This window comes from Rhinatrema bivittatum, chromosome 14 (assembly GCF_901001135.1).
Source record: "Rhinatrema bivittatum chromosome 14, aRhiBiv1.1, whole genome shotgun sequence".
Lineage (NCBI taxonomy): Eukaryota > Metazoa > Chordata > Amphibia > Gymnophiona > Rhinatrematidae > Rhinatrema > Rhinatrema bivittatum.
The window spans coordinates 46907077-46931376 of NC_042628.1; the positions used below are offsets into that span (position 1 = coordinate 46907077).

The window sequence follows — 24300 nt, forward strand, 5'->3', positions numbered from 1 at the left end:
GATTTACGCCTCGTGGGCTCTCCGGGGGTAGCCCCCGACCTATCCCAAGGGGCTCCTCCTCCCCCAATGCCCGGGAAAGCATGACACCGTTTTTCTACACAGAGTTTGGGCTGTTGCTTTATAGGTCCTATTGGCATGCTTAACGGAGCGGGGGGATCCCTCCCCGGGCCCCCCCCCCCCCCCGGCCCAGATCCCTCAGATAGCCCTTTGGCAGAGCACTGGGGCCCCAGATTCTCAGGGTCCCACTAGGGTCAGGACCGTGCCGGACCTGCCTGACCCCCCTCAACCTCGGGTGCAGGCCAGGGCCATGGCGCTCCGCTGCCAGACCCAGATCAGCATACGGTTTTATTGCTCTCCAATCCGCCTGTCGAGGGTGATGACCCACGTGTTAACGGGCAGAGCCTGACTCACTGATTCCCTTCGGATTTCCTGGATGAGCTTGGGATAGAGGTACCTCCGGTGGTTCCGCCAGTGCCTCCGCTTTATGCTCCGTGGACCTGGTCCTGGCGGGACTGAGGGCTCCGAAATCTGGGCTTCGGGTTGGTAGAGCAATGGATAAGCTTATCCCCTGCCCGAACATTCCCTCGAGAGGCTGAAGGTCACCAAAGTAGATGCTTCGGTGTCCGCAGTCACTAAACGCATCACCCTCCCGATGGTGGGGCCCCTGGCATTAAAGGATCTCAAGGATCGTTAGTTGCAGCTGATTCTCAAGAGGATTATTTGAAGTTAGCAGTCTCATGCAGCAGGCAAGCCTCAGGTGGGTTCCACAATTACTCAGCACCCAGGACGTCTGCAGAGGCGGATCAGGTAGAACGGCTGGAAGGCGCCATTGCGTGTGGGGCAGATGCCCTCTACGATCTCCCCCGGGCGAAGGCCAGGGCCATGGTCTCTGCGGTGTCAGCCAGGCGCCTCCTCTGGCTGCGGAATTGGATGGCCGACGACTCCTCTAAATCGCAGGTGGGCACTCTCCCCTTCCAGGGCAAGTTGCTTTTTGGTGAGTACCTGGAGCAGCTTCTTAAATCCTTGGGTGACAACAAGGTTCATAAGCTGCCTGAGGATCATCTTTTTCCTTCGCACTCTCGCTTCAGGGGACAGCGCAGGTACAACAAGCCACGAGGGTCTTTTCAACGAGCTACCGCCTCTAGATCACAAGCATGGTCTTATTCCTTTCGAGGGCGTTGACCTTCCCGGGATGGTGACCCTCAAGGATCCGCCACGAAGTCCTCACAATGAGATGTGGCCGGCCCATTCCTCTGTTCCCGTCTTGGATGGACGTCTGTTCCTCTTTCATGAGGAATGGGCCAAAATCTCAACAGATCAGTGGGTCCTTGATGTGATTGAAAGAGGTTATGCGTTCAAAGTTGCTTGGGATCTCCAGGACCGCTACTTCATCTCTTCCTGCAGAAATCGGAAGCGTCCGGTGTGCCAGACTCTCCTCAGGCTTCAAGAGCTCGTGGCCATAGTCCCGGTTCCTCCGGATGAACTGGGATCCGGCCAGTAATCCATTTCCTCTGTTCCCAAGTAGGATGGCTCCTTTCGACCAGTCCTGGTTCTCAAGAGAGTCAATCGCAATCCGCAAGTTCCATCAGGAGTATCTTCGCTTCAACATCCTGGGCCAGCTCTCTCAGTTTCAGGTGCTCCCATTCGGGCTCGCCACTGCTCCTTGCACATTCACCAAAGTAATGATGGTGGTGGCCGCCTCTCTCCGGCGAGAGGGAGTCCTGGTCCATCCCTACCTAGACGATTGTCTCATCCGGCCGAAGTCGGAGAGGCTCTGTGCGACAGCTGTCAACAGAGTTGCATCATAGCCCCCAGTGCCGCCTGCAGTTACCCAGTATTTCTCTGTCTCCAGCAGATGGCAGAGGGGGTGAATCCTGCAGTGAGCTAACTTTTGTTTTACAGCTCATTTTTTCTTTTCAGCCTTCCTCCTGGGGGTTTCTTTTTGTTTTTTTTTTGTTTTGTTTTTTTTTAGAATCCCAGTGGTTCTGCCCTGTCCGGTTGAGGCAGCTGAGCCGGTGGACCTCCCTCCCATTAGTGGCCAGATTGGCTGCTGACATTCCATCTTTCAGTAAAGACCTGGCTCCTTAGCTAGCAATATCCTCCTGGCTGCTGAGTAAAAGAAGATACCTCATACCTGACACCCCCCCCCCCCCCCATCACCTCAACTTGCTGGCTTTGCCTCCACTGTCTTTCTATCATTTATTTTCATGTTATATATACAGAATTTATATACATATATATCACACACACACACGCCTCTCAATGAAGAGAGAAAGCTTCTGTAGCTATTCTGCCTCCTGATCTCCTAGAGCTGAATATTTGTTCCTTGCTGATCAGCAATATTACATATGGGTCCACCTTGTGTACTCCATTCAAAGATGATCAGCTTTGCTACATCCCCAGAGACACCACTCCTTAACAACTCAATGTCTGAGATTTGTTACTTGCTCTCCTATCAGAGTTCTCAGAGCAAAGTATAGAATATGTTACATACAAAATGATACATGGACAAAGCATAAATGCATGAAACATGTAGAATATGTTCAACACATAATAATAGATTACTTAATCCAGAATACATATTGGCTAGATGTATGTGTGTGTGATCTGATTTACTAAGGCTTTTCTCCCATTCTCTGTCTATGGGAAAAATGCTTAGTAAATCAGACCCTTAATTTCTAGTCAAGACAGAAAAAAACAAATTAGCTTGTGGGGAGAATGAGGGAAACATTTAACATCTCAAAGGTGGTTTGTGTGGCTCTCAGGGCCTGTTTTGCTGCCGCTGCTGCTGCTCTGTGCTGCCTCCTAGAAGCTTGCACCCTAGGCAATTACCTAGTCTACTAAATGATTAAGCTGGTCCTGAATCTCACTGACCTTTCCTTTAGAAATTGTTCTCGCCCCCAGTCAGAGCTAAATAATAGAACTGGGGAGAGCCATAGAACAACAGGAAGAAGGAGGAAGATGGGTTTTTGCCTTTTCAGAGAAATCTGTTCAGTTCTGTGCGCAGTCTTGTGACCTATTTGTGTGACTGAACTGCTGTCTTCAGATAATACCTGTCACGGGTTAAGTAACTTCACGTTCTCTGTCCATGGGAAAAGACTTTGATCAAGCTCTCAATGAGTTAAGTGTTTACATTGATTTACATTCTTTGCAATATCCATGGCTTGTGGATTTTCTGTTGTTGTGACTTTGGACAGAAGGAAGTGCTTGTTTCTTGCTGTTAAAAAAAAATAAAAAAATAAATATATATATATTTACTCAGTACTAAGAAAAGACTGATTGAAGACTAGCATGCATTGAATTGTTCCACCTTTGGCAGTTCTCAGCAGCTGACTCTCTTCTCATGTCATCACCATATACATTCCCACTTCTTCTGTATCCAAGCCTTGTATTAATTCATGCACCTATTCTTACTACCTATTTCTGTCATGCTACTGAATGTATGCAGTGCTGTACACATAAGAGAACAGCCCTTCTCCATGGAGCTTAAAATCTAGTCAAGGCACATAGACACAACAAATAAAGAGAGTTGTCGAAATTTATTTTTTACAGTGAGCATGGTTAAAATTGAAAAGACCATGATCTGGAAAAGCTAGTGTTTAAGATTTAAAGCAATCACAGGTGGATTTTTAGTCAGGAAGTTGTTAAGAAATTGACTTTCTAGGTGAATTTTTTTCAATACCAGTTATAGAAAGCTGAAACTATTTCCAGCCTAGCTTTTGTTTCTCAAATGGTAAAGATTACTACAGGCAGAGCTCTGTGCACAAGGCAGGTTGGCAGTAAGAGATAATAGCAAATACTAATTCTGTGAATTTTCTTTTTTTTTATTTTTTTAAAGGGCACCATATCAGAAAACCCTCAAGATGATACTTCATTAAGAGAAGGTAAATCCTAAATATTGCTATACTTGTAAGGGTGGGGCGCAATCCAGGCAAGACCAGTCGTCAGCCAAGTTGCAGGCTCTGACCAAGCCACAGGACAGCTTCAGCCAGTAGACCAGTTTCAACCTTCACTGCATCATTTCCAGCCCATTAAAGCCTGTGTAACGTGCTACCACAGATCCTCCCTCCCCCCACCCCATGAAGGTCCCTTTAGAGCTGCCCCACCCATGCCTGTATTCTTTCTCTGGTATGGCACCTATCGCCTCTTTTGGAAGTCTGTTCTAAGTACCTAACATCATCTCTGTGGAAAATAATTCTTATCTCCTTTTTTTTTCTGTCTTCTTCTTTCCAGTCTCATATAATGATCTCTTGTCCTATAGAAAATGCTCCCTTCTGGTACTTTATCAAAGATTGCTTTCCTCACCCTAATAAAAACGTTTTCTGTGTTGTGTTTTTTTTTTTTGTTTTTTTTACACATTTTAACTTCAGATAATTTCTTTTCCTTGTCAGTTCCAGCTAAGTTCTGCGGCGGCTGCGTTTCTTACTCTTTCTGTCCTTTGCTTCTGTCATGTTCTCAAATCCAAATCTAGTTCTCGAGAATCCCCAACAGGTCTGATGTTCAGGATGTCTATGAAAAATATTCATGCAATATATTTGATCTAAGAGCCAGGTTATTTTACAGATTTGTCAGCCTGAGCACAAGCTCAGTTGGAGGTTTGTTCTGAAGGACTAGATTTGGGACACCTTCGCCCCTGCAGTTTACTCAGTAGAAACTGTGTGTGAAGGTAGAATAATGCTGTTTTACATACACAAGTGACTCAAATAATAGCAAAGTAAGGCATGAAGTCCAAGTGTTGGCAAACTCCCATCTGCACAAATTGGAAGAATTAGGTTTGATCCTTTACCAAAGCTGGCACTTTGCTTTACAGCCTTGGATTCCCCATCTTTTGTTCTGATTTTTATCTCCATCCCAATAAGTTTAGTGTTTAAAAGTTCTGAAAGCAACTCTTTAACCACTCCCATGATTATGAATGCAAGTACATTAAGGACAGTGCTGTGGTGAAATGTGCAGGCATGATACTGTTACATATGTTATGAGTACAGCACAGAAGCTGAAAAGCAGTTCATCAGAGCCCCATGCAGGGATCATGCTGATGTTTTCTTAGCGTCCAGACAGATGAATCCAGGACCAGTGGGTTATGCACCTCTACCAGCAGATGGAGACTGAGCAAACTGACAACACAGTATGTATACTCCTGCAGTAACATCAGCCTGCCAGTATTCTCCATCTCCAGCAGATGGTGAACGTACATTTCCCTACTGGGGATTGCTTCAGAGTTAGAGGAGAATTATTTGGAGATTTGGATTGGCCCACTCTCTTGCGGTGATACCTAATGGTCCCTCTCCCAGTTGAGAATTCCTGAGGTGATTTCTGTGGTCCCTCAGATGAGTACCTTGGTCCAGTAGCTGGTTGTAGGTCAGTGTGGACTTAGCTGAATTAAGCAGCTGAAAGGCATCGGGTGCAGGAAGCTGAGCCCGGCTGTATATGCTCTCTCTCCCCCCGCAGCCAGAGATATGCCCTCTTTCCCCCCCCCCCCCTCCCTTCCCCTGCAGCTGGAGACCATCTCTGTACTCAGCCGGAAAGACTAAGATCAGGTACATTTTGGAGGGGTTAGTTAGAACTTCCTCCAGTCTCTGTGCTTGGTGCGCCATCCTGACATTCATTCCTGCTCCCGAGGGGGTTAGGGGAACTGAGCAGCTTGGTGGGTTGAGTGGCCCGGGTGGGCTAGGCCCTGCTGCTAGATTTCTTTTTTTGTGCACTGTGTGGTAGGCTGCGGCAGCGTTTTCACACATTTTTCTGTGCGTTCGGCTGCCCTTTACAGGTTCTAAAGTGTGCGCAAGTGCGTCCTGTGCGTCTGATTTGTGCACGCAGCTTGAGATGCTTAAATTTTGTGTGCATAAAATTTGTGTGCATAAATATTTTCAGCAGGAACTCAGCTGAACGCACATCATCAGGTGCCTGTTAAGCAAACTGATGTATTAATGGCGTCGATGACTAAGAAACCTAAGCACCTTTATCCCAGGACAAGCAGGATGATAGTCCTCACATATGGGTGACATCATCAGATGGAGCCCTGGTACAGAAAACCTCTGTCAAAAGTTTCTAGAAACTTTTGGCTGGCACTCTGAGCCTACTGAGCATGCCCAGCATGCCATGATATTCTCAGCCACAGGGGTCTCCCTTCAGTCTCTTTTTTTTTCCGCCTTGCTGTAAGCAAAGCAGATCAAGAGCTCTGGGAAATTTTCCCTCACTTTTTTCCTTAGGGAAGAAAACTTTTTTCAGTCACATTTTCATTGTCATCGGGTCTCCCTTCGACATAGTCTTGGTGAGTACATTTTTTGAATAATTTTCGGTCAATTCCGGTCACCTCACTAACTGTTCCCGCCGGTCATCGACTGTTATTCGGCCTAGTTTCCATCATGGCCTCCGGATTCAAAAAATGTCCGGATTGTAACCGGACTATGTTGATTACCGACCCACATAATGTCTGCGTTCTGTGCCTGGGATCAGGCCACGATGTCTGGGCTTGTACAACCTGTGCCCAGATGACACCGAAGGGCAGGCTTGCCTGTTTGGACAAGATGGAAGAATTATTTAAGAAAATCCCATCGTCATCGTCGACATTGTCTCCAAGAAATACACCTCCCTCGGTGGCAAAACATCGAGGAGAAAAAAGGACCGGTGACAGTCCGTCACTGACCCCATCGGTATCCTCGATAGCGTCTTCCTCAGCATCGAAGGAACATAGGGAGAAAAAACGCCATTGACATCGATCCATCGACCCATCGGATGGAAAGTCACAGGCATCATCTTCAAAGAACATCGCACCGATGCCAAAGAGAGTCCGGGTACTGGAGCCAACTCGACCGACTGTACCCGAGGAGCCACGGCGCTCTTCACCGGGCTCAGTGTCAGAGAATGTGCCTCCACGCTTAGTCGTGGAAGTGCCAATAGCGCCAGCCTTACCTTCCCCAGTGACAGTGGACACAGTCCCAGTTTCCAGGGAAGAGGTAACTACCATGGTCCAGTAGGCCATCGTCGAGGCTTTACGAAACTTTCAGCCTCCAACAGTACCACCGGTACCGACACCAACTCCGCCATCGACATTGAACCAGTCGATTTTTCAGCCTTTGCTGAACAGAATCGACGCCTTGATAGGAATCTTTCCTCCGGCACCGACGACACCAGTTCCACAGATGCAACCATTGACTCCATCGATTCCGATGCACCCACCGGTGACTCCTTCTATCCCAATTCCTGGGTTATTGGATGAAGACGCTAGGGACTCGGATCCCATCCCAGGGCCATCGGGCCTCCACCGGCATCAAGTATTGGAAAAACCCTCAATGCCACTCAAAGATCCCTCGATGCCATTGCATCCAGGTCCATCGGGTGACACCCGTCATCTATTCCCATCGAGGCCCATTGATTCTCCATCGATGCCCTCATTACCAATGATGCCAAAACAGATTCCATCTAAATCTGCTTTTAAAACAAAGCATCATATACAGCCAGAGGATCCCGATTCGCCTTATCATCCTCAGTATACTCCTTGGAAAGATGTAGATACTGATACAGAGTCAGAGGGATTGCAATCTGAGCCCTCTCCACCAGAGGAAAGGAGAAAATCCCCTCCTGAAGATTTGTCCTTTACAAATTTCATTCAAGAAATGGCAGACACCATTCCCTTTCAGTTGATAACGGAGGAGGATACCAGACATAAGGCCCTAGAAGTCCTTCAATTCGTGGACGCACCAAAGGAAATAATGGCAATCCCAATCCATGAAGTCCTTTTAGAACTTCAACAGAGAATGTGGGAACGTCCCTGCTCAGTACAAGCGGTGAATCGAAGAACAGATGCCACTTACTTAGTGCAACATGCTCCAGGTTTCCAGAAGCCCCAACTGCCTTATTTGGTAGTCGAGAACTCGGCTCAGAAAAAAGCCCAAAAACAGAAACCTCATTCTTCTGTTCCACCAGGAAAGGAGCAACGGTTCTTAGATACCTTAGGAATGAAAGTTTATCAAGGCTCCATGCTGGTATCATGCATTGCAGCATACCAGCTTTATATGACACAGTACCAAAGAAATTGTGGAAACAAGTACAGGGTATTGTCGATGACCTTCCTCAGCAACAACAACTAGCTTTGAGTACACTAGTTGCAAAAGGATTGGAATCTGGTAAACACGAAGTGCGAGCAGCTTATGATGTGTTTGAAACATCAACTTGTTTATCAGCGTCAGCAATAAATGCAAGAAGGTGGGCCTGGCTTAAGGCCTCGGACCTCAGGCAAGAAGTCCAGGAAAGACTGGCAGATTACCCTTATGTTGGAGACAATCTTTTCGGGGAAAAGATTCAGGCTACAGTATCTCAGTTAAAAGACCATCACGAGACACTCCGCCAGGTCTCCAAACTGCCAGCAGACCAGCCATCCTCCCTGAGAAAATCATCTCGAAGGGACACAAGACGACCCTTCTACAGACCTAGAAGGTATTACCCACCGGCTTCTTCAACACCTTCGTACCGTCCATCACAAAGAGGATGTCCACGTCAGCCAAAACAACAAAAAACCCAACCACCACCACAGACTGGACCAGCAGCGGGTTTTTGAACCGAATCAAGAGAACAGAAGCCTTTCCGTGAACCCAATGCCCTCCCTGCCAGTAGGAGGTCGACTTCATTATTTCAAACACCAATGGAGTCTCATCACAAAAGACCAATGGGTATTAGCCATACTAAATTGGGGATATCGCCTAAAATTCAAAACAATACTCCCGCATTTTCCACCCATTCCACTTTGGACAAGCATGGTCATCACACCTCAACTACAAATAGAACTCTCTACTTTGCTGATTGCCAGGGCTATCGAACCAGTGCCCTGGTATCAACAAGGCATGGGGTTCTATTCCCGCTATTTCCTAATTCCAAAGAAAACAGGCGGCCTTTTCCCTATCTTAGACCTACGCAATTTCTGCAAAAAGAAAAATTCCGGATGGTATCTCTTGGGACCATCCTGCCTTTGCTTCAACGGGGAGATTGGCTCTATTCTCTAGATCTTCAAGACGCTTATGCACACATACCAATTTCCACACAACATCGCAAATATCTACGATTCGTAATGGGGAAAAATCATTACCAGTATCAAGTCCTACCATTCGGACTGGCCTCTGCTCCTCGAGTATTCACAAAATGTCTAGCAGTGGTTGCCGCACATCTAAGGAAAAACAGCATTCATGTTTTCTCATACCTAGATGATTGGCTAATCAGAAGTCCATCCAGGCAGGGAGCGCTCTCTGCCTTGAAAACCACAATAACGCTATTACACTCCCTGGGATTTCTCATCAACTATCCAAAATCCCACATCGAGCCGTCTCAACTCCTCACATTTATCGGAGCAGACCTCGACACCACAGTGGCGAAAGCTTCCCTTCCAAGCGACCGTGTCAACAATCTAGCACACTTGGCAAACAACATAATTCATCACCAGTTCGCATCTGCCCATCAACTTCTGGTGCTACTAGGACACATGGCCTCGACAGTACATGTCACTCCTATGGCAAAGTTAGCCATGAGAAGGACTCAATGGACTTTGAAATCTCAATGGCTACAAGCTTTCCAACCACTGTAGTACACAGTTCAAATCACCCACCAGCTACGCCTATCGCTCCACTGGTGGACAAATCAAACAGCATTGAAAGCTGGTTTCCCATTCCAACAGGCAAATCCGCAAGTCATCCTGACCACAGATGCCTCCAACCTTGGATGGGGAGCTCACGTCAACAACCTTCAAACACAAGGGATGTGGATTACGCTCGAAAAACAGTGTCAGATAAACTTCTTGGAACTTCGAGCGATGCAATATGGCCTTTATGCCTTCAAAGACTGCCTCTCAAACAAGGCATAAAGGCCATATTGAGAGGCAGTAGCAATGTGGTACATAAACAGGGAGGCACAGGCTCTTATCTGCTCTGCTAGGAAGCGGTGCAGATTTGGGCTTGGGCTCTAGAGCATTCAATACTTCTCAGAGCAACTTATCTGGCGGGCATACAAAACATCCTAGCGGACGATCACAGTCTACATTTCAATCCCCTCGAATGGTCGCTGGACCCAAGTGTAGCGAGCAAAATCTTTCAACGCTGGGGTCGCCCAACCATAGACCTCTTTGCGTCCAAACTGAACCACAAAGTGGAAAGGTTCTGCTCCCTCCATGGACGTCGACAAGTATTCCCCAGGGACGCCTTTGCTCGCCCCTGGAACACAGGACTTCTATATGCGTATCCTCCAATCCCGCTCATAGCCAAAACTCTTGGGAAGCTACAACAGGACAGAGGGACAATGATCCTCAGCCCCGTACTGGCCTAGACAAGTATGGTTTCCCATACTCCTCGACCTCTCGATCTCACAACCAATCCGCCTGGGTACAGAACCCACTCATAACTCAGAATCAGGGCAAGTTGCGGCATCCCAACCTGACAACTCTTGCCCTAACAGCTTGGATGTTGAAAGCTTAATTCTGCAACCACTTAATCTTTCAACACAAGTCTCTAAAGTTCTCATAGCTTCACGAAAGCCTTCCACACGTAAATCTAGTCCACTTTAAGTGGACTAGATTTACCAAGTGGTGCGCACAAAAAGGTTTTGACCCTTTCTCATGCACCACTTCTTCTTTGCTAGATTACCTATGCCACCTTTCGGATTCTGGACTCCAGACATCCTCGGTAAGGGTACACCTAAGTGCCATAGCAGCATATCACAAGGGCATAGGGAATGCGCCAATAACAGCACAACCCCTAGTAAGACGGTTTATGAGAGGCTTACTTCACCTTAAGCCTCCCATTCGACCACCGGCTGCTGAATGGGACTTAAATTTAGTACTGACGAGACTCATGCGGTTGCCGTTTGAGCCTCTGCACTCCTGTGATGAGAAATTTCTTACATGGAAAGTATTTTTCTTAGTGGCCATTACATTGGCTAGGAGGGTCAGTGAGTTGCAAGCTCTCGTCATATACTCACTCTACACAAGGTTCCTGCATGACAGAGTAGTCCTTCGCACTCACCCCAAATTCCTACCTAAAGTTCTCACCAGGGAGAGAGAATCTTACACACCTTAGACTGTAAACGTGCGCTAGCCTTTTACCTGAACCGCACAGCGGTCCATAGGAAATCCACCCAACTCTGTTTCTTTTGACAAAAATAAACCAGGAGTTGCGGTAGGAAAACAGACTCTCTCCAACTGGCTAGCAGACTGTATCGAATTCTGTTATGAAAAAGCAAATATTCCTCTCCAGGGGTGAGTAAAAGCACACTCAGTAAGGGCTATGTCTACATCAGTAGCACACTATTGTTCAGTGCCCATTCTAGACATATGTAAAGCTGCAACATGGAGTTCCCTTCACACCTTTGCAGCTCATTATTGTCTGGACAAAGAAGGACGACAAGATTCAGCCTTTGGACAATCTGTCTTAAAGAACTTATTTCCAGTTTAACACCAACTCCTACTACATCCATCCTGCTGTGATTCAGGCTGCCTCATTCTTTCCAGCAGTACACCAGTTGTGCTTGTTGCACAAGTTGTATGCTGTTGGCTTAACATAAGAATGACTCAGCCTGTAGCTTGCTAATCACCCATATGTGAGGACTATCATCCTGCTTGTCCTGGGATAAAGCAAAATTGCTTACCTTGCAATAGGTGTTATCCCAGGACAGCAGGATGTAGTCCTCGCAGAACCCACCCGCCACCCCGCGGAGTTGGGTCCGATATGTTTTATTATTTTTTTTTTTTTTTAGCTTACGCATACTGCTACAAACGAGACTGAAGGGAGATCCCTGTGGCTGAGAATATCATGGCATGCTCAGTAGGCTCAGAGTGCCAGCCAAAAGTTTCTAGAAACTTTTGACAGAAGTTTTCCGTACCAGGGCTCCATCTGATGATGTCACCCATATGTGAGGACTACATCCTACTGTCCTGGGATAACACCTATTACAAAGTAAGCAATTTTGCTTTCCCTCTTGTGCTGCCTGTCATATTTAGCGATCTCAGCTTGAAATGCCCTCTAACTTATGCCAGTGCTACTTAGACTTGGGGGGAATTGTCTTCATTTGATTTTACTTAACCTTAACCAGGGAGGACCCAGGCTATGTCAGGAGGGTCACCTAAACTTGGAACTCCCTGGACTGGTTCCTCAGCATGAGACGGCATCTCAGTGGGCGCCGCACAAGTGCCTCCTGGTTTTGGCATGGATCCTTCTGCTGCCTCTTGGGTAAAAATTTCTCAAGGATTGCAATCCTTGCTCAAGTGCAGGCCTCAGTCCCCTCCATCCTGTCAGCTCAGTTTCTCAGGCGGTGGCCTCTCCCTCTTCTGGTACAGCATTTAAGCGCTGAGGTGCTCCTCTGACAGGAGTCTGGGAGGCACTGATGATGGGGCAGATACTAACGCTCTAGAGCAGTGGTTCTCAACCCTGTCCTGGGGACCCCCCAGCCAGTCGGGTTTTCATGATATCCACAATGAATATGCATGAGAGAAAATTTGCATGCACTGCCTCCATAACATGCAAATTTTCTCTCATGCATATTCATTGTGGTTATCATGAAAACCCGACTGGCTGGGGGGTCCCCAGGACAGGGTTGAGAACCACTGCTCTAGAGGATGGTGAAATTCCTACAGGATTAGAACCGTATAGGACTATGTTGCGGTTCTTTCATAAGAGATGAATTGCCTGCTCTGATTTCCCAGACATTGAAGATACTGGGAGTTCCTGGGGCAGATGCTATGTCTGAGACAAAAAAAAAAATCCCATTTTGGTTTCTTTGCGTAAAGCCTCTTGTTTTTTCCCGGTTATGTAGGCCATTCAAGAATTGATTGAACTTGAATGGGGCGCCCTGGAGGCAAAATTTTAAAGGGGGTCAGACCTTGGAAGGCCTATACCCCCTGGATCCAGTGGCAAGAGAGTGTTTGTGTTTTCTGAAAGTTGATGCGGTTGTCTGTGCCATCTCTAAGTGGACAGCTATTCCTGTTGAGGGAGGAGTGACTTTAAAGGATGTGCATGATGGAAAAATTGAGGTCATCCTTAAGCAAGCTTTTGAAGCAGTGGCAAGGACCTTGCAGATAGTTTCCTGTTGTTCCCTGGTGGCTTGCTCTTGTTTGCTTCTCTCTCAGGAGGTTGATGACTCCGGGGTGTCTTCCAGGGCAGTTATAGAACACGTTGCCACCTTCTTAGCAGATGCAGGCTGCAATTTGGTCTGCATCTCAGCCAGAGGAGTGACTTCAGTAATAGTGGCCAGACGCCAGTTATGGCTGAGAAATTGCTCGGCTGATGCAACATTCAAAGCTAACCTTACGAAATTGCCATTTAAAGGTTCGCTCTTGTTTGGGAGTGATAAGCTGACCAGTAAGTGGGGCAAATCTCCGGTTCCCAGAGGATAAGTAGTTGCCATGCCACTTTGGTATAAAGGGTCGTCTGAGGGTCCAAATGTTTTCATCCCTACAGAGGAACGACTTTTCAGAGGATACGGCTTTTGGCAGGTCTTATCCCTTTTGTCCCAGACAGCCCAGGTGAGGTGGGGCTCGGGTAGTGCAGCCTCCCAATGAAAGTTTGCTGACCCAGCCCCGGTAACAAGAGAGAGGGGGACGAGTCCCTCTTTTATTGGAGGTGGATCGATATCACATTAGATCAGAAGGTCCTAGAAGTGATACGAGAAGGATGCGTGCTGGAGTTTCACAGTGTTCCTCAAGACGTGTTCATGGCGTCTCCTTGCCACTCCCCACAGAAAAAAGCAGGTGATGAAGTGTACGCTGTCAAGGCTCCTCAATTTGAGGGCTGAGGTTCCAGTTCCCAGGTGTCAAGAAAATACGGGTCGATATGCCATCTTTTTCATTGTGCCCAAGAAGGAGGACGACTCCTGCTCCATCCTGGATCTCAACGAGGTCAACCATCATTTGCAGGTGACTCATTTTCATATGGAAACATTGCGCTCAGTGATAATGGCTGTATAGTCGGGGGAATTTCTGCCTTCCTTGGATCTGTCTGAGGTATACCTCCATATTCCTATCTGATTGGAGCACCAACGTTTTCTGTGTTTTGCTATGCTCAGGTGCCATTATCAGTTTCGGGTGCTGCCTTTTGGTCTAGCCACCACTCCCAGAATCTTTTCCAAGGTAATGGTGATGGTTGCGGCAGAACTGAGAGAGGATGGGATCCTTATATACACATATTTAAATGACTGGTTGATTTAGGCCAAGTTTCCGGAAGAGAGCCATCTGGTGACCCGCAAGGTGATCTACTTGTTACAGGAGCTCGGATGGATGGTGAACCTAGCCAAAAACAGTCTTCAGCCATCTCAGTCGGAGTATCTGCATGTCCAGTTTGACACGAAGCAAACGTTGAGGTGCAGGTGCGTCTCTTGGCAAGCACTATACGCTTGACAGTGTGGTTCTATCTACACTTGCTCGGGTTGATGGTAGCAACCCTGGAAGTAGTACGGTGGGTGAGGAACTTCAGCATTCCCTACTATCTTGATGGAACCCACAGTCTCAGAATTATTTGATTCAGCTTCATCTGCCGATGGAAGTCTGCTCCCTCCTCCTGTGGTGGTTGCATGCGGATCATCTGAGAAAGGAAGTCTCCCTGATATCGCCGGACTGGTTGGTACTCACGACAGATACGAGCTTCCAAGATTGGGGAGCTCACTTTCAGGAACTAACGGCGCAAGGATGCTGGAATACAGAGGAGTCTCTCTGGAACATCAATCAGCTGGAAGCCGGGGCAGACTGGTTGGCTTGCTTGCAGGGTCGAGCAGTCCGAATAATGTTGCACAACGCAACAACAGTGGCTTACATCAGTTGGCAGGGGGGAACCAAGAGCCAGCAAGTATCACAGGAGATAGACCAATTTATGGAATGGGCAGAAATGCATCTTCACAGCCTCACACATTGCAGGAAAAGACAATACAAGAGGAAACTTTCTCAGCAGGGAGATTCTGGAACAGGGAAAATGAGTATTGTTGGATGAGGCGTTACAACTGATAGTGGATCGCTGGGACCTTCCATTTCTAGGCCTGTTGGTGGCTTCTCGCAATGCGTAGGTTCCTCTATTCTTTGGTCACAGGAGAAATATGAAATCCTTGGGGATCGATGCCTTTGAGCACGTCTGGCCAGAAGGTAAGCTGCTGTATGCCTTTTTCCCATGGCCCATGTTGGGAAGAATGGTTTGAAAAAACGAAGGCCAAAGTGGGACTGTGCTGCTGGTGGCACCAGATTGGCCCAGAAGATATGCAGATCTGTGAAGACTCCTGGTAGAAACCCCCTCTGTGTCTTTTGCTGCATAGGAATCTGTTGCAGCAGGGGCCTGACTTCACAAAGATCCAATTTGGTTTTGTCTTCCAGTATGGCCCTTGAGAAGGCTCGCTTCTTGAAGCATGGATTTCTACTGCGGTGATTGCCACCTTACTCTGAGCACGTAAATTTTCTACTTCCTTAGCCTATGTGCAAGTTTGGCGAGTGTTGTAAGCTTGGTGTGAAGATCAAGGTGTTCTTCCTCATTTAGTTATGATTCCGCTCATCTTGGATTTCTTGCAGGATGAGTTAAATAAAGGGTTGACCCTTAATTCCTTGAAGGTACGGGGAGTGGCTCTTACCTGTTTCAGGGGCCACATGAATGGTGAATCCTTATTGCTTCATCCTGATGTAGCCCGTTTCTTAAGCAGAGTGAAATATCTTCGTCCTCCCTTCCGGTTACTGGTTTCTTTGTGGAATTGGAATTCTTGGCGGGTCCTATGTTTCGACCACTGTGTAGCCTTTCCTTGCGGTTTACTGTCCTTGAAAATGGTGAGGTTTTGTTTTCCGCATCAAAATTCCTAGCTGCTGGCCTTGTCTTGCCAGGAGCTGTTCCTTCGGATGACTCTAGGAGTGTTACAGCTGTGTACTTTTCCTTCCTTCCTTCCTTGCCTAATGTGGTCTCAGATTTTCACGAATCGGTCCATTTCCTTGCTTTCTCTGGATAGGAAAAGAGATGCGGAGGAGTATTGCCTGTTGTGGCCCTTGGATATCGTGAGGTATCTAGAGGTCTCTAAATCTCTCAGGAAGATGGATCATCTGTTTATCCTCCATGGTGGAAGTAAACAGGGTGAGCTGGCTTCATGGGCTACAATAGCTCACTGGATTAAGTAGGTAGTGAAGGCTGCGTATGTGAATGCTGAGCAGCTGTTGCCTAGTCAGGTTAGGGCTCATTCCACTAGGGCTCAGGCAGTGTCATGTGTGGAGGTTAGATTGTCTCCTGTCGACATTTGCCGAGCTGCGCCATCCTCCTTACACACCTTTTCCAGGTTTTATCGTCTGCATGTGCAGGCCTGGGAGGACGCAGCCTTTGCATTTGCAGTTTTGATTGAACAGCAGGCAGCCTCTGCCCTGTTTGGGAGTAGCTTGGGTACATCCCCATTGGTTCTGGATTCATCTGTCTGAACTCTAAGAATTGAGAAATTACTACTTACCTGATAATTTCCTTTTCTTTAGGACAGACAGATTAATCCAGCTTCCTGCCCTTGGCTGCTGAATGATTGCACTATGATCCTCCTGCATGGCTACGAGTTTCCAGGGATTATTGGTAAGTGTTAATCCAGTCCCTAGACTAGTGTTAATACATTCTTTGTCTGAGCTCAGTATTTCTTGTTGTTAAAATACAGTATTGCTAGTCTGTTTGTAATCAAGTTTTTGCTAGTCTGTCCATAGTTGCTTTTGAAAAGAATACCGGCAGGCTGATGTCACTGCAGGGGTATATATATACTGTGATGTCAGCTTTGCTCCGTCTCCATCTGCTGGTAGAGGTGCATAACCCACTGGTTCTGGATTCATTTGTCTGTCCTAAAGAAAAGGAAATTATCAGGTAAGTGGTAATTTCTCAATTTAAATCATGAATACAACACAGACAGCATTGGACTCTGAGAAGGAACATTTTAAAAACAGGTGAAACTGCTGTGATAAGAGAAATACCCTTTTTCCCCCCAAAAGGTGCAAAAATAAAATAAATATAGGAGCAAAAGGAGATATTGGAAAAAAACTAGAAAGGGACGCAAGAGTCTATTTAGCTCTTTAGCATCCGATAAATTATATATATTCCCATCTCTAATCACACAGAGTGGTGGGAATCTGTTGCATCTCAGTCTCTAATTGTTGGCTTTGACTGCATGGATGTTGAAAGCAAACAAGTATCTTCTCTACACTTGCCTTCTGAAGTAGTGAAGTTGTAACATCTAAACTTTGCTCAACAAGAAGACTGTATAACTTCAAATAGAAAAGGTTGCCTATCTGGTGCACTACACTATGACAAAGCCAATTTACATGTCCTGTTCCCATGTAACTTCAATATCTGTTAAACTGTAGCAGCATACTGTAAAAATGTCAAGAGTTTGCCTGTTTTTTTTTATCATCCTAGAGTTGCTAGGCCTAAATCCATCTAAAACCTCCAATTAAAGATCCTCTTATATCCTACAATCTAAATGTAGTTCTGCTTAATTCATGAAACTGCCATTTGAAGCATCAGCGGACTCAGAACCAAAGTTCCTTGGAAATTTTTATTTTTAATAGCAGTTGTCTTCCTAAAGAGTAAGCAAGCTACAAGCCATGGTATACTCACATTTTGCATTTTGAGTAGTTTTGAAAACTCATTCTAAATTTCTTCCAAAAATTATCTCTTTCATTTAAATCAATCCATTGTCTTGCCAACTTTTTTTTTTTTAAAGACCACACCCAGTAAAGGCAAGTAGGTTCTTCATAGATTGGCTTACAGAAGAGCTTTGTTCTATTCACAAAGAAACAATTCCTTCAGAACCTTCACAACGTTTTGCAGCTTTCAACCCAGTCAATCAGGATTTTTCAGTTACATAGAGACCTCTTTCAGCTTGGATATTGGATGGCATCTCCTACTGCTATAATCAGTCAGGACTTGGGTGACTTAAGTTTGATGTGTTTTTAATTAGTATTTTAATTATTATTCTGCTTGTAATCTGCCTTGAAGAGTTCCCGTGAATCTTGTAATAAATTAAAAAATAAAATCTCCATGGTAAAGTGTAAGCCCATCAAGGCTGCAGCAGCTTCCTTAGCACATTTTTGCTCTGCCGCCATAGAACATGTATGCAAGGCTGCTGTTTGGTTTTCCATGTTGCTGCCTAGAACTTGCTTTGCATCAAAACAGCTGTTTTGTACGGGCACTTCTAAAGAACTTATTTAATTGATTCCCTCAGCTCTTTCCTCCAGCCTCTGGCATAATACGGGTTTCATGTTCTGCTGTAAAGTGTAAGTGTAATTATTTTCATGCAACCCTTAGGCAGGCCTTCACTTGTGTGGCTGATCTCTGTTTTGCTTTTCCACGGAGAAAGCAAAGTTGTTGATCTGTAACAGGTGTTCTCTGCAGACAGCAGGACGAATCAGCCATACCCTTCTCTCCTTAGTTGAAGGTCAGCACCCGCACAGGCTTACCTTTAATCCATCTTGGCACCATCAGATGACATTGCTGCATTTATGTGGCTGATTTGTCCTACTACCTACGGAGAACACCTGTTTCAGGGAGAGGGCCATTGGGCCATCTCGCTTTGTTCCATTATCACTGGGCATTAACATATGATATTCTTTGCTTGTTTAATAAAGATTGCATATCAGAGTCTGAGGACATCATACAAGAGTGTAGCAGTGAGCACCAAATCCTTACCAAGACGGAGAGAGAACGTCCGCTGGATGTGTGCTTGCCAGGTAGAGTGTTTCTGCAGTGCTGGGCCTAGCACTACCAGCTGAAGGAGCAGAGGAAAATGCAGGGTGATCAGCAAAGGAGGGGGGGGGGGGGTGCAAATGAGGCAGTGCACCAGTGCTCAGGAAGTGCTAGTGTACAGGTCTGTCTGTTGGGTAGAAAACCTGGGACAGACCATTCAGGAGTGATTAGAAAGTGGCAGTTTTGGGGCTGGGGTGAAGGGGAAATGCTGGGCAGTGCTGAAGTAGTAAGGACGGGGCAGTGTGGGTGGAGGCAGGGGAGAGCTGGTGAAATTCAAGCATGATTAGAAAGTAGCAGTGTGCAGACTTAATATATCTGTATTGTACATCAGTGCAAGTGTGATTTGTGTATCTGTATCATGTACAGAGACCTTTATTTTCAGTTTTTCTTGTATTTTTCCAAGAAATGTATCAATGTTTATTATAACAAGAATAAAAACAGGAGAAATCAGTGGAAAAAAAAATGACTTGTTTTTCTGGGTAAATTTTTGTTCTTGTAATAAACAGTGATAAATTGGAAAAGTAAACTGAAAACGAAGGTCCCTAATCGTGAAATATCCAGCTCTCTACAGGACCCTCTTTTCTTCTTCTAGCACTATATGTAAATACATCTTCTCTTTCATAGGAAAAGACATCGGTCATGTGTTTCGGCTGAAGTGAATAAACATGCTCCTATAAAGTTGTGGAACTTGATTTGTTCCTGTGGTCATTTTCTACTGCAGTTTGTGTGTCCGTGTGCTATGAATGCTTTTCTAATGTCTGCTTTTCTTTGTCTGTCTGTCTCCTCCCTTTCTTGGCCAGCACTAGGTCCCGATTCCTGCTCTATTGGTATAGAGGAATAAGATGGTATGTCTTCTATTTCTTTCATATGCATGTTTGATAGCTTGGAAAAAAAAACAAAAGACATCGAAAAAGATTCTTCCGGGATTGACTTGAGAGTAAAAATAAACACAAAGGAAGTCCAGCAATCCCAGTCAGGTAAAAAGTGATAAGGGATAGCCTTGATGACTGATTAATTCCGTAAGGACCAAAGCCAAAAGGCTAAGCCTGTTGCCCAAATAATAAGGAAGCTGGTGCTCCAAAAATGTGATTTATCTAACTGGGATTGCTGGATTTCTTTGGATTATTTTTAAAGCCTTTTCATTTGAATCTTTATACATAATCTTGAAGAGTTTTCTTCGATTCTCCTCTCCTTTTTTTCAAGTTATCATTGTTTTGCTCCTTCTCTTTGGACATTGAAGAAGAGGTGAATAACCAATCTTCAGATTATTGCTGTTCATCACAATCTGTTTCTCACTAAAGATCTTGTACCTCTTGAGATGGGCAGTCTCCTTGGCCAAAATACTTAGAGGGGTTTTGAGCGCCATTGTTCCATTTATATACCTAAATCATGCTTTTTTGGATATTTTCATGTAACATTCTTTAATTTTTCATACAAGACACAGTAATATTTCCCTGTATTATGGTTTTTCTTATGTCTCACATTTCACAACTTGTTTACATTTTTTTTTAATATTTGGTCTTCAAGAATTGCCCGTTTATTTAGCAACTATTCATATCTTGACCTTTTTGTTTATTAGCTTTGTTTTGATCTTTGATTTTCATTGTATCCCTTTGCACTTATGATAACATTCATCTTTATTTTGAGTTTGAGACCATCAACCCCCAGCCTCTAGGATCACCTCATCAGGGTCTGTACATTCCTTCCTTTATAGGTAATTGCTGGTGTAAGAAATTCTGCCAGGAAGTGGAATTTCACTGTGCACTTGCTATTCTGTTTGACAGTACCTCTCTCACCCTTGCTTGGTCTCCCTACAAATGTAACACTCTTCTCTCCTGATTTTTAGGGGCTTTGGATTCTGACAAGAGCCTGACAAGTTATGGCACAAACACATCCATCCATCCTCTCCTCTGTGATTCCACCAACATCCATAGAGAAGATGAACAGAACTTTTCCTAATTGTCCAGGTCCCGCCATTGCTGTTTTTCACTCTTATTACCCATTCCTGTACCCTCAGGCCTCCTTACCTCTCTACATTGCTGGGAACTGTTCCTGCACCCTCAGACCTCTCTACACTGCTGGGAATTGTTCCTGTATGCGTAAGTCCTGGCATTGGTCAGAATGGTTCTTGTGAGCCTGAGTACCAGCACCTGACTTCTTTCATTGAAACACAGCAAATGACAGAAGAAAAAAAGACTAGATTGGCCCCTCCAGTCTACCCGTTTGCAATTCTTCCAGTTTGGGTAGATGAGCATGTAACTTCCCATACTCTATCCAGCACTAGCTCCTCCTGCTCTTGCCTTTTACCTGAACTTTCAACTTCTTTCTTACCAGTGCCTTCCATATCAGGCCCCAGCATGCCCAGAATCGGTTAATATTCTGGCCTCTACCATGTCAGGCCTGGTCATCTTCCTCTATGATTTTTTACAAGACTAGCACTAACTTCACCACCCTGGTCCCCTTTCATGTCTTATTACCAAGTTTGTTGAGCCACACAGCTACTAAATCTAGACGAGCCATTGTCCAAAACATCCGGCCTTCCCGTGCTTATTAAAGTTTGGGTTTGAACCATGCTCACTCCATGCAGGTTACCCCCAGTGCCTTTTTGGAAACCTGATGCAGTCTCGCCACTGCTGTTTGTCATATCTGCCACTCTGTGTAGGTTACCCAAGTGCTGCCTGGGAGACGTGTTGCAGTTATACTACTGCAAATAGCTATACAAAAGATGCCTAAATCAATAAGCATGAAAATTATTTCCCTAAAACATTGAAAAAGAGCAAATATTCCCAGGGTGCAGGTATTCTTTCCTAGACTATCATTGCCTAATTATGGCACCATTGCTAAGCTTGATCTTTACGGTTTTATTAACTGCCTTTAATTTGTATATGACAGAGTTGAAAGACGTCTGCTTGCTTTCTTGCAGCAATTTGAATCAGCAAGCTGATTTCTATCCCTGAGCAGGCATAGAGTCTCATTTTCTTTCCTTATGGCTTTTTAAGAACATAAATTGCCATACTGGGTCAGACCAAGGGCCCATCAAGCCCAGCATCCTGTTTTCAACAGTGGCCAATCCAGGTTACAAGTATCTGGCAAGTACCCAAACACTAAGTATATCCCATGCTACTGATGCCAGTAATAGCAATGGCTGTTCCCTAAGTCAACTTGATTGATAGCAGTTAATGGACTTCTCCAAGAACTTATCTAAACCTTTTTTAAAACCCAGCTACACTAATTGCCCTAACCACATCCTCTGGCAACAAATTCCAGAGTTTGTGTGATGAGTGAAAAATAATTTTCTCCAATTAGTTTTAAATGTGCTACATGCCAACTTCATGGAGTGCCCCCTAGTCCTATTATCTGAAAGAGTAAATAACTGATTCACATTTACCCGTTCTAGACCTCTCATGATTTTAAAGACCTCTATCATGTCCCCCCTCAGCCATCTCTTCTCCAAGCTGAACAACCCTAACCTCTTTAGCCTTTCCTCATAGGGGAGTTGTTCTATCCCCTAGGTCAAATGAAAGAGAGAGAAAAATTGCCAGGGTTTTGATGTTTAAATGCCTAAACATTCTGTAAAAATGTCATAGATCCTGTCATTCAGCTAGCAGAGAATCATCTAAAAATATATTTTGTACAGATGGCGTCCCTCGCTTGTCCATAGTGGCAGTGAGTATGGTGCAGCTCTGATGATCTATTACTGTGTAGCCTCTTCCAGCTCAGTGTTGTCTTTGCTCTGACTTGGTGCAGTGCTGCTTGTGATTCCTTGCCTATCTTCTTTCACATACTTCCTCATCCTTGCTCAGTTTCATCTTCCCATTTCATTGCAGCTGGGTCAGGCTTTTTTTTTTCTGTAAATATATTTCTTCTTGGCTGTGAAATCCTAGATTAATGTTAAAAAGATGACACCAAAAGGAACCGGTTCTTGTACACTTCTTTACATTGTGTTTTTGCAGAAATATACTGCTACTGGTAGACTGCTGACACTTTTGTTCTGTTATAATCATCTACAATAACTCAACTTAAGCTAAACTGCCTTAAAAAGTCTCAGAACTAGGTGCTGGACATGATCCTGTGGCCAAAAGATGGCACTGTTACTACAGCAATGTCAGAACTAATACTAAGGCTGAGATTTATTTAAAGTGGCAACCAATCCCCATCTAAAATGCATCCTCCTTTAATATTATCAGAAGAATATATTGGAAATTTGGCAACATACAGCCGGATATGTGATTTAACAAAAGTTTAAAACTTGTGCTAGTAATTTTGAGGCCTTACCTCTTCCCTCTGTCTATCCGTGCATTGTCTACAGTTCCCCGTTCCCACATCTTCTGGGGAAAACCTGTCAGCTCATTCTGAAATAAAAGGCACTCCTGTTCATACCCCAGATCAGTCCAGACAAGTGGGTTTATGCATCCCTACCAGCAGATGGAGGCAGAGGACAAAATGTTGAGGCACTGCTACATAACAGAGTGCCACTTGCAGTCCCTCAGTATTGCTGTGACTTCAGCAGATAGTAGCCGTGCAAACCTGCAGTCTGACCAAAAAAAAAAAAAAAAAAGAGAGATAAAGTTAGAGAGAGAGAAATTTTTCAAAGACGTTCCAGAAGCTCTGTGAGGTGTTAGGCTCCTTTGAGGAACATCTCTCAAGTGGAGCAGGGCAACTGGGGGTTAGAAACCCTTAGGTGGTGTTCGTCCTCGCCTGGCTGGAGAGCTGGGGAGCTGGCTTCCTCAGGGCTTCTGAAGTCTCCACCTGAGTGTTCGCTGCCCTCTCAGGGAAGTACTCTATGGTATATTAAGCTTTTGTTTAAAAAAACAAATAAACATAAGGCTCTTTGTTGCAGCATGCTGAGACGGTGAGTGCACCTGGGGCAGCGGAAACTGTCGGCATGTGTCGGGAGGAGAAGCTTGAGGGAGTTTTCCCTGGTGCCTTCTCCCCAGGGGTCCCGTGGGTTTGAGGGAGATCGCGGCCATGCGCTGGTTCTCGCTGGGGCGCCTGGAAGGGAGTCACGGGTGCGGCTTAATTTTACTTGTGAGCTGTTCGGGCCGGCGATGCCGCAGAGCTCTGTTGTCTGCCGCGCCGATGGCCTCACACCCTTTCCCGCACACCGCCCAGGCCGATCCTTTTCAAAGCCATGCAGAGTTGCAGCCGCATATGCGGTCTACCGGATATTTTGTGTATGCCGTGTGTGTGTGTGCACAGTGCGGCGTCTTCAGCCGCAAGTACGGCCTGCTGGATGCTTTGAATGTGTTGGGTTTGTGCTGGCGCCAAAGTGTTGTGTTCGGCCTGCTGGGCATTTATGTGCGCCCTGTGCAGCGCAGCCTGTTAGGCACTTTGAGCACATCGAGTTTGTGCAGGTGCCAAGAACGCGGCAGCCAGCAGAGCCCATGGGGGCTGCTCCATCCAGCTCAGCAGAGCACATAGAGTTTGTGCTGGCATCAAAGCCGTGATAGGGCCTGCGGTGGCTGTTCCGCTGAGCTCAGCAGTAGCTCTAGCTGAATGGTGGGAGATGCAGAGACCTCAACGGGGGGCTTGGAAAAGAGGACCCTCTGCTCGTCGAGGACCTCAGCTGCTGTCCTGGGTGAGCCCTGGGGGATAGCCGTGA

General features: G+C 45.7%; 1 protein-coding gene across 3 annotated transcripts in view; it reads left to right on the top strand.

Annotated features, from left to right (window-relative positions):
* The window catches only part of MGRN1 (mahogunin ring finger 1), a 117556-nt gene extending 95742 nt beyond the window's left edge, over positions 1 to 21814 (top strand). The window contains exons 14-17 of one of the 3 annotated variants that reach the window (XM_029576332.1): positions 3839 to 3884; positions 18581 to 18682; positions 19499 to 19543; positions 20545 to 21814. In XM_029576332.1, coding sequence (XP_029432192.1) covers positions 3839 to 3884; positions 18581 to 18682; positions 19499 to 19539 — 189 coding nt within the window. In that variant the 3' untranslated portion in view covers positions 19540 to 19543; positions 20545 to 21814. Of the gene's footprint in view, positions 1 to 3838; positions 3885 to 18580; positions 18683 to 19322; positions 19391 to 19498; positions 19544 to 20544 lie in introns of those variants that run through there. The other 2 variants (XM_029576330.1, XM_029576333.1) reach the window with 2 other exon arrangements.
* Positions 21815 to 24300: the final 2486 nt, after the last annotated feature.